This window comes from Syngnathus scovelli, chromosome 15, assembly GCF_024217435.2.
Source record: "Syngnathus scovelli strain Florida chromosome 15, RoL_Ssco_1.2, whole genome shotgun sequence".
In the NCBI taxonomy this organism is placed as follows: domain Eukaryota; kingdom Metazoa; phylum Chordata; class Actinopteri; order Syngnathiformes; family Syngnathidae; genus Syngnathus; species Syngnathus scovelli.
Genome location: NC_090861.1, coordinates 8,020,364 through 8,035,341, shown reverse-complemented (window position 1 = coordinate 8,035,341; position 14,978 = coordinate 8,020,364). Strand labels below are relative to the sequence as shown.

Here is a 14,978-nt window from a genome sequence, read left to right as displayed (position 1 = left end):
AAGTGCTCCTGCTCGGAGGCTCCTCCGGCTTTGATGTTTGCCTTCAAACCTGGCTTTATGCTGACAGCAGATGCTGAGTGAAGTATACACCTCCGCTCGGTTTCAGATGACTTGGTTCTGATCCACACTGGATTGAAAATATGACCCAGTTGTTCATGTGTCGTCTTTGAGCTAGCTCTCTAATGATAAGTGATCACTTGATGGGGAGAAAGGCTGGAAAGAGAATGTCACTTATTCTGTTTTTGTGTCTGCGCCGTTTTTTTTTTTTTTGGGGGGGGGGGATGAATCCCGTGGTATTTCAAAGCTGGTATATACATATTTTGTTCCCATCTAAAACCTTTTTGATTTCTAGACCCAATGTTACTCTGATTTAAGATTGCATGGGTCGTGTTTAGTGTTTCAATATTACTGGAAAGTCATGGATTTTAAGTTGTATTGTCAAATTCATTTTAGCAAAACAATGGCTAAGAAATATTTGTGGTTGAAAGAATAGACGTTCTAATATTCAGTCATCACTTTATCCCAGATCCTCATCATGCTGTGACCCGATTTGACCCGGGATTCCAGTTGACATCTCGACTTTTTGAGCCGTTTCATCTCTCGTTGAGCGTCGGTTGACCTCGATGATTGGCCGAGCCGCTCGGCAGATGGTGTGGGGAAATCCGGCAGGGCGACACAGTTCCCAAGTTTAGGGATCAAGAGTGGACTCATGGGTGAGGATTATGAAGTCGAGACTGCTTTGTAAATGTGCGAATATTAACATTCGGTGGAGAAAATGCTGCATAAGCATGGGAGAAAAGACAAAAGTGTCATAGTGACAATGAATGATGATGAAAGGGCCTGAGCATCAAGAAATTTATAGGGGCTGGCTTAGAGACATTGGCATGGGCGTGGGGAGGGGGTAAAAGTTACGGCCAGGGTCCAGGTCTGTCATTCTGTGATGACAAAAGTGGGGTGGGACTCCTCTCTCATCATGTCAGCTGATGGACTGCTCACCCTTCATCTCATAGCGCACCATGAGGGCCATTCACCCAGCAGCCGTCCTCCGTGCATGATGGGTGACTTTGTGTCACTGTTGCCCTCTGACCCACCCTCTGTCTCCTGTGCTATGAGGCGTCAGCCTTGGGAGCTTCTTTCCGTCCATTTTTTAAGGACGGGGAATCGGATGTTTTAGTGGTCTTCCGTGGAGGACTCACGGGCTCACTCGTGAGCTCATGTAGCGATGGCTCCTTATACATTGCAACTATATGGCACAGAAAGAATCACCAGAATTACTGACAAACATATTACATTTGAAAGGGATGGGCATTAGAAAATCTGAATTTTCATCATTAGATAATGTTTTTGAATTGAATCTACATTCTTTGATGAAATGACAAATAAAGATTTGTTGATTATCTGATCCTAATTTTGCCTGCAGTTGATTCTTTAATATATTTGAATGCCCATCCCTAATGACTGACCAAGCTCATAAAAATGCAAACGGACCCTCGATAACTTTAGGCAGGAAGTGCGCAGCTCCTTTGTTCTTCTTTACCCGGTTCCCCTTCATGACCTGGCCGTCACGGTTGATACCGATATACCAAGCACGACCAGACTGGGTCTGCCGATAGAGCATTGAGGAGTACGTGACGTAGTAGTTCTCAAACACACTCTCCTTGAACTTACACTCTGGAGTGAAATGATCCTAGAAATAAACATGAAAAGAGAGAAAAGGGCAGAGGTGCATTTACATTAGCAACTCTTGCAAGGGAAGCAAAATTATGAGCAATTGTCATGAGAGCGTAAAAGCATTATCGGAGTCTTTGAACATGTAAAAAGAAAGCATGTTTGAGAACAGCATGGACATCCTTATCCTTGGGGTACAAAAGCATGAACTATACATGGCAAAACAACATGCACAGCTTTGCTAATCATTCCACATTCCAAGGGGAAAGAAGATGAAAGGCCCAACAATCACAATCCTGACAACAATGGACACACACTGTTTCAACCAAACCTTAATTTCCCGTCTCAGCCCCAAACTCACAGCAGAGCGCTCCCTCATGGGTGTGTCCTCCTACATGAGGACAATTGAACCTTGTATAACGTTGAGTGGCGATATTACGCAATCCAGACAGATATACATCTTCCTTAGTCTCTATCAGTCTTGTCAGAGTCCTTCTCCCGTCAGACAGCAAAGCCAATCTGGTGAATTGATTAGTCACCATCAGCATTGCAGAAATGGCTGAGCGCTGAGTTTCTCCGAGATTTTGAGGAGAAGGATGAAACCACCACTTGACAAACACGGACGTCAGTGAAGAGCCAACCCTAGATAAAGACGGTATACAAGACCTTTCTCCTTCTCTGGAAGGCATTCACCTTTTAGCTGACAAGGCAATTTTGGGCTTTGTGACCTTTCTGCACCCACTCTACTGCTTCAAGAGTTTACGCCCATTTAACGCCTGCTCCCTGACCAGACCAGGGGAAAACAAACCCCAGCTCCTAATTCAACAAACTTCGCTACTACTATGACCACCACAGCACGAAGCTATTTTAGGATCCTCTGACAAGTTTGATACCCTCTGCTTTGGCTAATGCGAAGAGGATAGGATCGATAGGTGATGTGCTTCATTCATTATTAATCAGATCAGAGAGCAGAGGGCAGGAGGTGTCTGAAAGAAAAAAAGCGAGGGAGGTTGGAGAGCAACAAAAAAAGAACAAGATAAAAACACAGACAAATAGACACTCTTTTTTTCCATCGCCCCCAAGACCAATAATGAATTTCGGACTGACAAACGTCTGCCCCTTGATCTGACTGACACATTCCTGTGTATAAATAAAGAATCATTCTAACAAAATGCCCTTCAGTTCAACCTCCAAATCACAAGAGATAACCCCTCTTGCAAGTAATCCCTTTAATTAGCCTTCATAATCACTTCCCCGAAAATAACCAAACTATAGAAAGCACATCCGCTGACTTTCATTCTTGTAATCTCCAAAGCAAAAACAAAAATCCAGGCACGGCTAAGCAATCATTATTGACTAAAGTGATTTTTCATGGCCATTTAGCACAAGGGTCCGTTTTCGTTTTCATGTTATTAGATCTATTTTTGAATCCCCCTTGAAGTAACCTCTGGAACCAAGCAGAAAACAGAAACTAACCAGTGGATACTTATTATCATAGCAGTAGGACGATTATTACCATTGACGTGTTCTGTTGTTGTTGTTGTTGTTTTAAAATAAACCAATACACATTTATCAAAAAGAACAGTAAGCCCTGTAATGCATAGTAATTGAATTCTCCATTAAATCAAAATGTTTCACCTTTCCGTAACTGAATGCCATACTTGGCCTTCTTTGTGCATCTGGTGCCAAAATGCATCCAAACCAAATGAGAGAGGTACAATATATGGCATCCGTGCTGAGAATCCATAAGATGGGACGAAACTATTTTATGATGCAGGAATGCACCCGCCTCCCCATCCCCACCAATACACAGCCCTCCTTTCTGATTACATCTCTCCAACCTCCTTCAGAAAGCTTAACTCACCTTGCCATCATTGACTTGGCTTGCTATTATACCTCCAAACAGGACCAGTAAAGTGTCAATAAAATCACAGGTCAAAATAACACATGTGACCATCATTGCGCATATAATTAAAATGTAAGGAACAGGGAATATAAATCAATCGATAATTTAGAATGTCTTATTTGGGCTTGTGCCCTCATGTGTGTAATTAGCCCTCCAAATGTAGATGTGCTTCTAGAATTCTCAGCATGTTCTGGCGGCATATCTGACATGCAATTATTTGCATTCTCCGTTTTAGACAGCAGGGGTCACAGCGTCATACGGGGGCTCCTGAGCCTATTGACTAGCCCATCAGCTCCCGTGGTACATGAAAAACATGCATTTGCCCAGCCTCAGAAACATCACATCATATTTCCATAATACTATGGAAGCAAACATAAAAGCAATGCAATGGAAACTGCGTCATATGTGTGCACTGTACAGAAAAGGATCAAAAGGCAACAGCAGAGCATGTTGCTGATGTTTTGGAGTCAGATGCAGCTGCACCGTGTTACGTAAGTCAATAAGACATGGATGTGCACATTAAGAGGTTTAACAGACACTCAATGCTGTCTGGCACCATATATGGCAGACTTTTAATAACGCTTTATGGTAACATACATAAAGTATGCTGATGATAATGTGATGATTTGCGTCCCATGCTGATCTGATTGGCAGATGGTTCGTATCAGAGAGGGGAGGAGCAGCTTCCATTCTCTCTCCAACCTTCTGTGACACCTGCTGCCTTTAGTAATCACTCAGCTTTTAATTATCTACCGCGACCCAGGAAACAAGTAAAGCTTGTGTTGTGTCATTATCACCAGAGACATTTCATATCCAAACTCATTACTCCAGATAACTATTATAGATAATCACAGATTTTACATACATATTAGTGTCACTTCAGAATTATATTTCACCGAAAGCTGTCCTGTGCCTGAGTTTGGTAGCCCATTGATTATTTTTAAAAAATCACATGCATGGGGCAATTATGGCAAAATCTTGTAGATGGCCATAAAACATCCTCCTAAGGGCTGCGAATGGCCCCCGGGCCTCGAGTTTGATACCACCACCTTAAAGGCAAAGTGTCAAATAGGCTGCTGAACCCATTAATGGGATTCATAAAGGGGGTTTAAATATAATAAATACACTATTTTTTAAAAATTAAGTGGAGAGGCATTCCACAAAAGAAATAGATAGTATTTACTGTATAACGGGTTGAGGACATTTTGGCAAGAAAACATTTCTTTCAGAGCTGGGTCTACATTGAGCATCTAGAAGAAAATGTGTCCTAAAATTGTTTTCACTTGGGATTTTTTTTTTTTAATGTAAAAGAAAAGCACAGCAGAGCACGGCCTTTGAGCAGAGAAGTGTGCCATTCTACCTTCAATCCCTTCCTGCACCATTAAATTGGTGCGTTAGACACACTTGAGAGGAAAATATGGGGTCATAAAATCAAATATGCATGATATTACACCAAAAGACAGGTGTTCACTTGTAAGGAACCTACATGCGAGAGTGTGCGTGCATGCACGTATGTAAATGTGGGTTTCTCCTAACGAAATGTGAGCCGCACTCCAGCTATTGACTGCAGCAGAGGAAATCCCCACACAGAGGAAAAGCATAATAAGCAGTGCAGCTCACGGGATAATACGAGCTTGTGCATTTGGCATATTCCACACCATTTTGCACATAATTGCCCTCATATCCTTCACTAAAACCAACTCATAAAAACAAAATGTGAAAAAAAAGTGAAAAAGTAAAAGAGTGGGTATCATTTTTTTTATGGGTCAATGTCATTTAATTAGATATTCATGAGTGAGGTGTCATTTAAAATGTAATGCTAAAAGCTTTAAGAGAATTCTGATTACCAATCATATATTTGACAGGCAGCAGAATTGACTTCTAAATCCAAAATGACCATAGTGAAGATAAAGGCCTTGCATGTATTTCCTCTTTATATGATGACACAGCGAAATGCTTATCAGTAACCACTAAAAAGCTTCGACGTGATCCGGCTCATGCATAGCAGCGTGTGAAGCTTACCTCTCAAAAATCACCAATATTTTGGGCTTTCATAGACTGATCTGCACCGCATACTTACAGAAGTATAGAGGTATCCGTCACTATTCATGGCAAGATACAGCCCCGTCTTTGCACCCTGGATTGCCACAATCCGCAGTCCCACGGGAATTAGGTTAAACTGCGCTAAATTGGATGAAACAGTTTAGGGAAGATGGGAAAGCAGAGAAAATAGTAAGTCAGACAATGTTGAGTTCAAAATCATGCAGCTAAAAACGTCCATGTTCTTTCTACATTGTCGCAGTCTTGGGGGCTGCAGTCTCTCCACTGCACGCTACATCTCCCTTTTTGCCCAAATGCTGTGACCTCTCGGAGTTTATGTTGCAGCAAACTCTACACCGTGTCACCTTCGCTAAGCTTAACACACCGTCTAAAACTGGATAATAGCGGGATGCTCCACCTCAGCAAATGGGGCTTGGAGCAGAGATAAAAGTGGATAGTTAGACACAATGCTTCAAAGCTAAGGCAGCAGCAAAATACTAAATGTGTAAAATTTTTAAAATTGAGCGCTGAATATAGCGCTTTGTGCGGAGGGTCAAACCTCCAAATTCAATTATACCTGCAGGATAAATTGCATAATTTAAAGCTGAAAAGATAAAATTAGACTTCTAGAGGTTAAAATAACATTCACATTATGTCAGTAAGAAGAATTAAAATGACCACTATATTAGCTATGAAGGTGGCACCCCTCAAGAGTTACAGATTTAGCGAAATGCCAAAAGAGGCTTAATGGTAAACACACACTTACAGAATAAACTGCTCTCATCTCTTGTGCCATCCATGGTGCCATCGGGCTGCATCTGTAGGTAGTATCCATGTTGGCTATACAGGCGGGACACAATGCCTTTCAGTTGTGGCTCTGCAAATGAACATCTTGATTAGATCAGAAGAAGAAACTCATGCCTTTTTCTGAAACCTTAATCAGATTATTCAACCGCATTTTTACTTATTTAAATTGCCCAAGGTGCATTTATCGCTCAAACCCAAAACCCTTGTGATATACACCCAGTAGGTGATTAATACTATATTTTGTTTTAGCCATGGCATTAATGCAATAATTTGCTACCATGTGCTTTTTTAGCAATTGCTGGGGTCATCAAAGGCTAAATTTAGTCAGAGTCAGAGAGTTAGCCACATAAAAGATGCAATCAGGAACCTGGGCAGTGGAGGACAGGAAGAGTGGTGGTGAAAAAGAGTGAATGTTTAATGAGCAAAAGCCCCGCAGCTCATTTTAATTTAAGAAAGAGACAGAACCTCACCTCCTGATTCTTGGTCATTCAAACAGTAAGGAGAACCCTGCCGGTCCACTATGACTCATCTTTTTTATTTTGTCTTTTTTTTTTTTTTTTTTTTTTACTGCTCACACTTATTAATCTTACCATTCCTCTTCAATGTATGTCTAATGAGAGAGGTGAACATGGATGAAGGAGCAGGACCAGGGAGTGTTGTGGGTGTTCCTCCTCCACCAAACTCCGCCCATGTCCTCAGCCTCCCCGGGAGTGCCCTGGCACGTTGCGCAATACAGTACCCCCGGCTTGCGGTGACTAGCACAGGGAGCAAGAAATTGGCATGATGATGATCCAGTGATGAGATCGAGAGTGCAGAGTTCCTCTGGAAGTGTTCCAGGGTCAAGGCATAAGTGAAATGGTGACCTATTCCCATCGTTACAAACATGCCGCCGCAACGTTTCCCGGCTAATGACTTTGAAATCTGCTTGCCATCTTCTTTGCCCCCGCCCCGAAACATGTTTTCCAACTTGTTTAACATTCCTTCTGCTAAGAAAGACTAAGCAATCGTTTCTACTATGCGACATCTGTATGTAATGCTCCTTTTTCACAAAACGTTCAACTCCAGCTTTAATGATTTGTGTCCTTCTTACTGTCATGTCATATCCCCTCTCCCGCTCCCAAAAGTCCTGAAGACGTGCATGCACTGACGGAAAGTAACATGTTGTGACAGCAGTCTACCTCCCGTTGGATTAGCAAAACACACGGTTGTTTACATGAGGGCAAACTCTGTGCTTCTGTCGCACTGATGCAAATGCAACACAGACTCAAGTAGAAAAGAAAGTGACTGCTCAGTGTTTTGAGGTAGTGGCCTACAGATGTATTCAAAGCCCAAACATAAAGTCGTTTTTGGTTTCCTGGCTTGCTCCCTCTGCAAAATAACAAATGTTTCTATGCTAGGGTGGCAACCAAATCCAGATGTCATACAAAGTGTAATTCGATTGCAACAGCATGTCACCTTTCAACACCTGCATCTGACTTGCAAAACTTGAGCTAAATATGCCCGAGGCACATTCTGCTCTCCGAAACTGTGCATATTTCCCATGTGTGGCTTGTGTATGATGTCGTTCATCACTCGCAGGACCCATGTGGGCTTGAGTGACAGAAAACATTAGCTGATCCAGGTCAGTGGAGTGTGGGTCACAAAAGAGACCTCCCTGTCTGTTTGTGTACATCACTGGCGCAAGTGGTACCCGTAACATCAGCAGACCCGTTTCCCGAGCGACCTTCATCACATTACGAACCTGACCAACAATAGCAGTTGGCAGGTAGAAAAACCCGTGAGTAGCTGCTCCATTTCAAGTTCTAATATCCCAGAAACAAGATACCAGAGAATGTTTTTGTTTATGAAAGCGCTGCAGTAGCCATTTGACGGTCTACACACCCAGGGACGCCCCTCATCAATTTACATTCAATAGCAATAATCCTATTGAAAACCCCGCGGGAGGAATGAGGCCTCATTCTAATAGTACCACCATTCACCAAGCAATTAGAAGTGTGTCTGTATAAATGAGTTCAACACGCATTAGAAGCCGAGGCAATCACTTCACGCATCACTGCAGCCATCAAGGATGTTTAAACCCTTAGCTGCCATGTAATTGCTCTGGAAAAATAAGCAGTAGTTGAGGTTGATCACTAATCGGTGTTGGGTAGGTGTTAGTTATCATTGCGCTAATGTTTTTATCGGCCTTGATTCAAGCTCAGTATGTTGCTTGCTAACCCCCCGGCAGCCGAGTTTCTATTGAGAGGGCTGCAGGTAATTACGAGGAGCTGCATGACTGAGCAGCCAAGGACATTTGACCGAATCAAACAAGGGGGGGGGGGGGGGGGTTCCTTCACTTACTGTACATTCTCAAGACTTTAAAATTCTTACCTCCCTGTCTATTATGTCTCTGCCACCCTCTTATTTTTAAACATGCATTTGGACAGATATCAAATAGATCAAATATTGAGTTAATTGTAAGAATTTCACAACAGCACAGTCCTCTGGTGAGACTTTAAAGGAGACAATCAGAGAAATCAAACACAAATATAAATAGTACGTAAATAAAATATACATTGGTTTTGTTCCAGCTGTTGAAAGTCAGTTTCAGGAGCTCTTTACTCCTTCCAGAAAATTTCATTCTGCATGTTCTGCTTAGCAATCACATCTCAGTTGAACATTGCCAAGGGATATATTATAGTCGTTGAGTCATATAATATTATTATTTTTTAATTTGCATTCATAAACTATTCATATAAGCACACCCCAGACATATTATATAACTTTGGTCATTTGAGAGCTTTTCTTCGCTTATTTTCTTGCCCCTTTTCTTTCTGCACGTTCCTTCTCACTTGTCTTCTCATCAGCACCCCAATAGGTGTCCTAGTACATCTTCACTGTCTTTCTCTGGTCAGAGGTAAGTTCAGTCTGTCCCTGTCAGCTTTAATCAAAGCGCCCACCGATTCCACTTAGCAAGAATGTGTGGGAGGTTAAGGTGCTACCTTCAGGACGACAGGAAACAAACGGATGCTCTCTGCATACACATCCCTCAGTCGCCTCAAGAGCTTTGTCAACATCTTCTCCACAGCTAAATATCAAGCCTACTCTAAATTCAGAAAGCAGCACAGACAATCCGCTCATGTCCTTTGCCGTTTTTTTTTTGTTTTTTTTTCCGCAAGTGACAGGAAGCTTCTGCAATCAAGAGACACAGAATTAGATAAGCCACAAAATGAAAGTAAACGCATAAATAAAACCCATAAGCTGATGCAGATTTCCACTGTTATTAAGAAACCACGAAAAGATTAGAGTTGGAAACTTTATTGCTTCGCTTGGATCTAATCTGATGAATTTTAAAGGATGGAATAAATTACGGAGTTTTCTCGTAATCACTCATCATTTCACGCCATTTAGTTCTCGATGGTTTGATCCTTCCGATGTTCATTCTCCAAGTTTAGAGCTCTAACACGTTGATGGTTGTTGTTTCAGACATGCCCTGGTAATATTGTCCCTCCACATATTCCCACCGAGTTTAATATTCACCGTTATCGATTTCCAGCATGTTAACACAGGAGCATTGGTAATTGTGCATGTCGAACAACATCCAATCATATGAGTCAATCAAATATCAAATATAACAACAATCAAATTTAACAACAAACGGGAAAAAAGCTCTCTCGACAGCATAAAAAAAAAGGGGCCAGCGAAAAGTTCATGTTGAAAGGAGCTTTCGCAGTGACAGTTAATATCCAGCCCAGTGGTCTGGCATTTTCTGTACGGCAGGCTGATTCACAGCTCTTTTCACTTCCACCCACCTTCTCTTTAATCTCCTCTGCTATCTCTCTTTACTTCTCTTCCCGCGTGTTTGATTACCCCCCTTTATCTGTCTGGTTGCTCAGCGTTCCCATCCGGCCCCACTTAGAAAGACAATTTTTTCTCTCTCACATGACTAAGATGTTGATTTTTCACCTATTAGTATGTTTACCTTTACCGGACTCCTCCTCCTCCCTCCCGCCTGTTCGCTTTCCCTCTGCCTTGCTCTGACCCCTGTCACAGTCAGTAAAGTTCTGATGAGAAGCTACCCAACACTGCATCGTCTGATCAGGTGTTGTCGAGTAAGCGACTTTGCCCGGCCCTGATCTCTTGGGGTCAGCTTAATGCCATCCTCGGCTGGATCTCTCCTTGTAACTCGGTCTGTTGCTTCCCAGCCGTGGCCTAACATTTGTGCTCAAATAGTCCTCAGATACGTACTCGACTGCACTGCTTCGCCTTGCAGCAATGCAAATCAAAGTTTCAACTAGATTTTTAATTCTAATGTTGTTGCCTATACAATATTTGTCAATATATTATATTATAAGGGCTGTAGCCATTGAATGGATCTATGCAGATTTGTGGGAAATGTGATGCTTTGGTTTGATCAAATGTTGAGACAACCCCCCCCCCTTTTTTTTTTTTAAAAAGTGTTTGAGATTAGAGAAGAGATTAAATAATCAACAGAGCCCCTGGTTGTTTTGTGGAAATGCAGCTTTACTTCTCGTGTGTGCAAGTGGGAAACTTTTGTGTGTACAAATGACTTGCAGTTGAGTTGTATAAATGTAGCTTAATCTTTAATCGCTTTCCTCACCCACAGGATATTGTAAAGTCAACGTATCTCGTAAACATGCAATTTGGTGCCAGGGACTTTGACTCCAGCATTGTTAGCCCAACCTATATGAAAGAAAGTAGAGTAGACCAAGCACTAATAATAATTATGAATGAATAAATTACGATCAGATGTGCCAATTTGTAAAATGGCCCCAAGCAACTCAGGTGTGGCATCCCCAGCTCTCCATGTAAAATACGTCTCCCAGATCAATCAAGTACCATCTTGCTGGTTTCAGTTTTGCTCAATTTCGGTTTTGTGACAAAACATAACATGAATGAATTCAACGCTGATTTGAGACATCACAGCATATTATAGCAATCACCGTGAAACATCATGTTTCCTGGGGCCATGAGCCAAATCCCATTGAAGGCTTGTAAATTGACTAAAGTGATGCCAAGGCATCATTTCTTTTCTGGCCGCAATATCACCTTTGATCTTCTTGCAGGAAAATGTCCAATATTTTGACCTCAATAACCATTTGATTTGAACAATGTTCTTTCTGTTAAGCACAGAAAAGGCAAATGAAGAGATTGGGATTGGAAACCAACAAGTTGACTTTGGGTGATAGGCGGGGTAGACTGTGGATTAGTGGCCAGCCACTCACAATATTCCATTTCCCCAAATTCTCAACATTTGCATTTCCCCAAATTCTCAATATTTGCACAATCCTCCTTCGAAAGTTTTGCATTTGACACAGAGCGGCATTCCTTAAACAGCATGCAGAGCATCTGAACAGTGTCTCATGCAATCAAAATGATAATAACAAATCTTGATAAGCAAAAGGAACAATACGTCCCTATTTCACCTTTTTTTGCCACTGCAACATCAAACATGATGCTAATCTGACAGCTACTCTATGTTGGTTCATTGTCCAGGCTACACAAAAGAAATAAAAACACAATGACCAGCTGTAATCTTGCAGTGTGTAACCGTTTTATGATGTTACAGCTGCATTGGTACTCACCGAAACGGGCAAAATTATACGATTACTTCACAATGTCATAAATGATCCACTGTGCTGTGCAACCGTCTTGTGCCCATTGAATGAACTTGACTGAATTTTAAAGCAAAATGCTGTTTGAAGTTCAGCAGACGTATGTTGAGAATGATAGATGGTCCTCATCATCATTGCTCATCATGCTCCACATTAAATGTGCTTTGAAACAGCCTTTGGCGCTGCAGGCAGGCAAACACTCAAACTTTCACCGTCTTCCCCAATCAAGTGTGACAGTATGTGGCCTTTTCATGGAGGACATTGTTCAGCACCGTGTCTCAAACTTGCATTGTGAGACTGAAGCAGACTTCTTGTGCTTTAGTAAAGCAAAACAGTTCCCCTCAGGAATAGAAACTAGGAGCATTATAATAATAGAACCACTTATTTTCTCTCTCCAGTTGATGGAATAGTGTCTTTTAAAAAAAAACAGAATTGGCATCTAAAGATCAACTTGAAACCTCCTACTATTATTAAAGCTATCAAGTGATTGAGAAGCAGTTTATATGAGACAGTTTCACCATAAAAACAGATTCAAGTTATATTGCTTTGCTGGTTCGGGTCTTAGACAGCAAAACCCCCAACATAAAAAAATAAAACGTTCACAAGCTGCTTCATGAATGTCGGGAGAAAGGACTGTCGCGTATGTCAAGCTCATGGTAATGAGCTTGCTTAAGCTTCTCCAGCAATTTGTACATTTTCTTTGACCAGAGGCGCCGCAGTACTCCCATAACTCAAATTCTCAAGTCAAACATGCTGTTGGACAATGAAGGGAGGACAACCAGTTTGTGCGCATGCCCCGTATGCAAATCTGTGTCCTCTGGCAATTCTACTGCTCATTGTGAAATCAGCGGAACTTTTCACAAATGCTGAGAACAAAAACTCTGATTTTCAAGACATTGTTCTCATGCAAATGCGCCCTAAATCCTCGCAAATTGTTTGAGAAAATGTTTTCGTTAATCATGGAAATGAACAACTCTGTGTAAGCTCATGAGTCATTTAAACATAACGTTCAATCACATCTCTCTCCTTATGCTACGTTGCGATCAAAATTAATCATTCCGATCCGACTCTGTTTTGCATCAGCAATTTTAGCGTACGTCATATCGGTACACCAAGTAAACCTGCAAAATCTAAAGACAGCTAATACAAGAGCTGCATTGTGCCTTTACCAATACAATAAAGCAAAAATAGCAATTCACTTATTTTGCATCATAAGGAGAACTTAACTGAAAATTATAATCACGATTATTAAGTGTTAAATCTCTTACTGAGCTTGAAAATTTTTATATAGGCAGACTTCCTATCAGATATTTCTCTTGACTTTTGCAGTTAATAATGATATTTCATGCTGACTTTAACAGCTTTACTGGGGCTACCTTAATGTAAATGTGAGCCTGTCTGTATACATTTGCGTGTAGATAAATCACTGTTGTTTGCGAAAGAGTCCATTCATCCAATGCATATAATCTTATTTGAAAATTGAATTTAGCAGGGGGCGAAACGCTCATAGTTTTTCACGATGTATATAAAGCAAGCAAATAGGGGCAGATAAAATGCCACATAAAATGTTAATGGTATGCACAGTAGATTAGTTTGATGGAGGCAATGACTCACCTGGTCTCTTCTCGTTGCGACCTTTGCGACCCCCACATAGTCTTACTTTGGAGATGAGAACCAGGATCTGTTTCTGGCACAGGGACTTGTTGCTCTTCGGACAGGGCTTCCGCTTGTTGGCTACCGGTCGATTGGTTTGGTCGTCCTTGACTGCCCGTTTCTGTCTGATGAGTGAGCTAGCAAGAGCTGCCATTTTCCCACCCCCCTCTCAACTTTGGGAGGGGGGTGTCTTCCTTTCCTGCGCCCCTTCTGCTGCTGGAGCTTTTGCTTGCTGCAAAATCTGGAGTAGGACGAAAGGTTGTAGAGAAGCCCCCACAGGGGAACCCTAAGTGGGTTAACAGGGAACAGTTTAGTGGGCGCGGAAATGGAAGAACTGGGAGAGATGCAAGTTCACCTGCAGTCCAATGTACACTCGCCACACACACGAATATATCGTAGAGTGAAAGTGCTACAGTCACATTTTGATCACATGAAGCAAGGATGGCTTTGGAAAAGGATGATGCTTTTCTTCACAAATTTTCAACACCATAAAGATTCCCTCCATAGACAAGTTCAAAATGTAACTAGTCCTACTTTCAGGCATTACAAAAAAATGACTCCACATATAAAAAGTGTTTTGCTCAAGAAAAGTGAAATCATCTTTAATGCTAGGAAGCTATCAAAGAAGCATGAAAAATCAAGGTGTTTGTCACCATTTGTGCAGTCCACGGAGGAACTTTGCCTCCCATTTAAAGGTGGCAGCGTCCAACAATGATGTGGAAGTCCTAGCGGTAATCCGGCGGACTTAAATCCAGAGGTAGAACAGCAGGCGGCACGCTGACGACGCTTGTGGGAACGGTGAAGAGACATGGACTCAGATAGATAGAGACTCCGCTTCTGCCTCTGGATGGCATTGCCCCGTTCCCACAGTCCTCAGCGAATCCCCTCAGCACCGGCTCCCCCACTCCCTCCTTGCCCCCGCTTCCTCCTCCTCCTCATCCAAAGTCAGCGAGTGGCTTTGAGAGGATGTGTGTGTGAATTCCGGCAGCCACCATCAGTAGAGGTGACATTCATGAGTGCGAGGGAGAGAGAGAGAGAGAGAGAAAGAGAGGGAGGGGGTGAGAAGCTGCGATGTGTGAGTGTGTGAGGTTGTCTGGCAAAAAAAAAAAAACAACAACAGTGAGTGACCAATTCACAAATTCACACCTTTGAAGAGGCTGCTGGTTATCTGTGTGTTAATAAAGGGGGTGAGGGGGGGGGGGGGGGGGATTCAATCAATGTTGAGGAGAACTGATGGTGAAAGGAGCACATTGTGGCACTTCACCTCCTTCCACACACACAAATGCATC

The 14,978-nt window shown here is 42.1% G+C and overlaps 1 protein-coding gene across 2 annotated transcripts; it reads right to left on the bottom strand.

Moving 5' to 3' along the window:
- Window positions 1-396: 396 nt before the first annotated feature.
- On the bottom strand, window positions 397-14,744 carry fgf11b (fibroblast growth factor 11b). 2 transcript variants are annotated; one of them, XM_049742381.2, is made up of 6 exons: window positions 14,343-14,744; window positions 13,651-13,975; window positions 6,381-6,491; window positions 5,655-5,758; window positions 1,489-1,687; window positions 397-1,243 (listed from the first exon to the last, which is right to left on the bottom strand). In XM_049742381.2, the coding sequence occupies exons 2-6, from the start codon at window positions 13,841-13,843 to the stop codon at window positions 1,107-1,109; spliced, it is 744 nt and encodes a 247-aa protein (XP_049598338.1). In that variant the 5' UTR covers window positions 13,844-13,975; window positions 14,343-14,744; the 3' UTR covers window positions 397-1,106. The 2 variants fall into 2 exon arrangements, with proteins under 2 accessions (XP_049598338.1, XP_049598339.1); XM_049742382.2 differs by lacking the exons at window positions 13,651-13,975; window positions 14,343-14,744 and adding an exon at window positions 10,383-13,624.
- Between the last annotated feature and the right edge of the window lie 234 nt (window positions 14,745-14,978).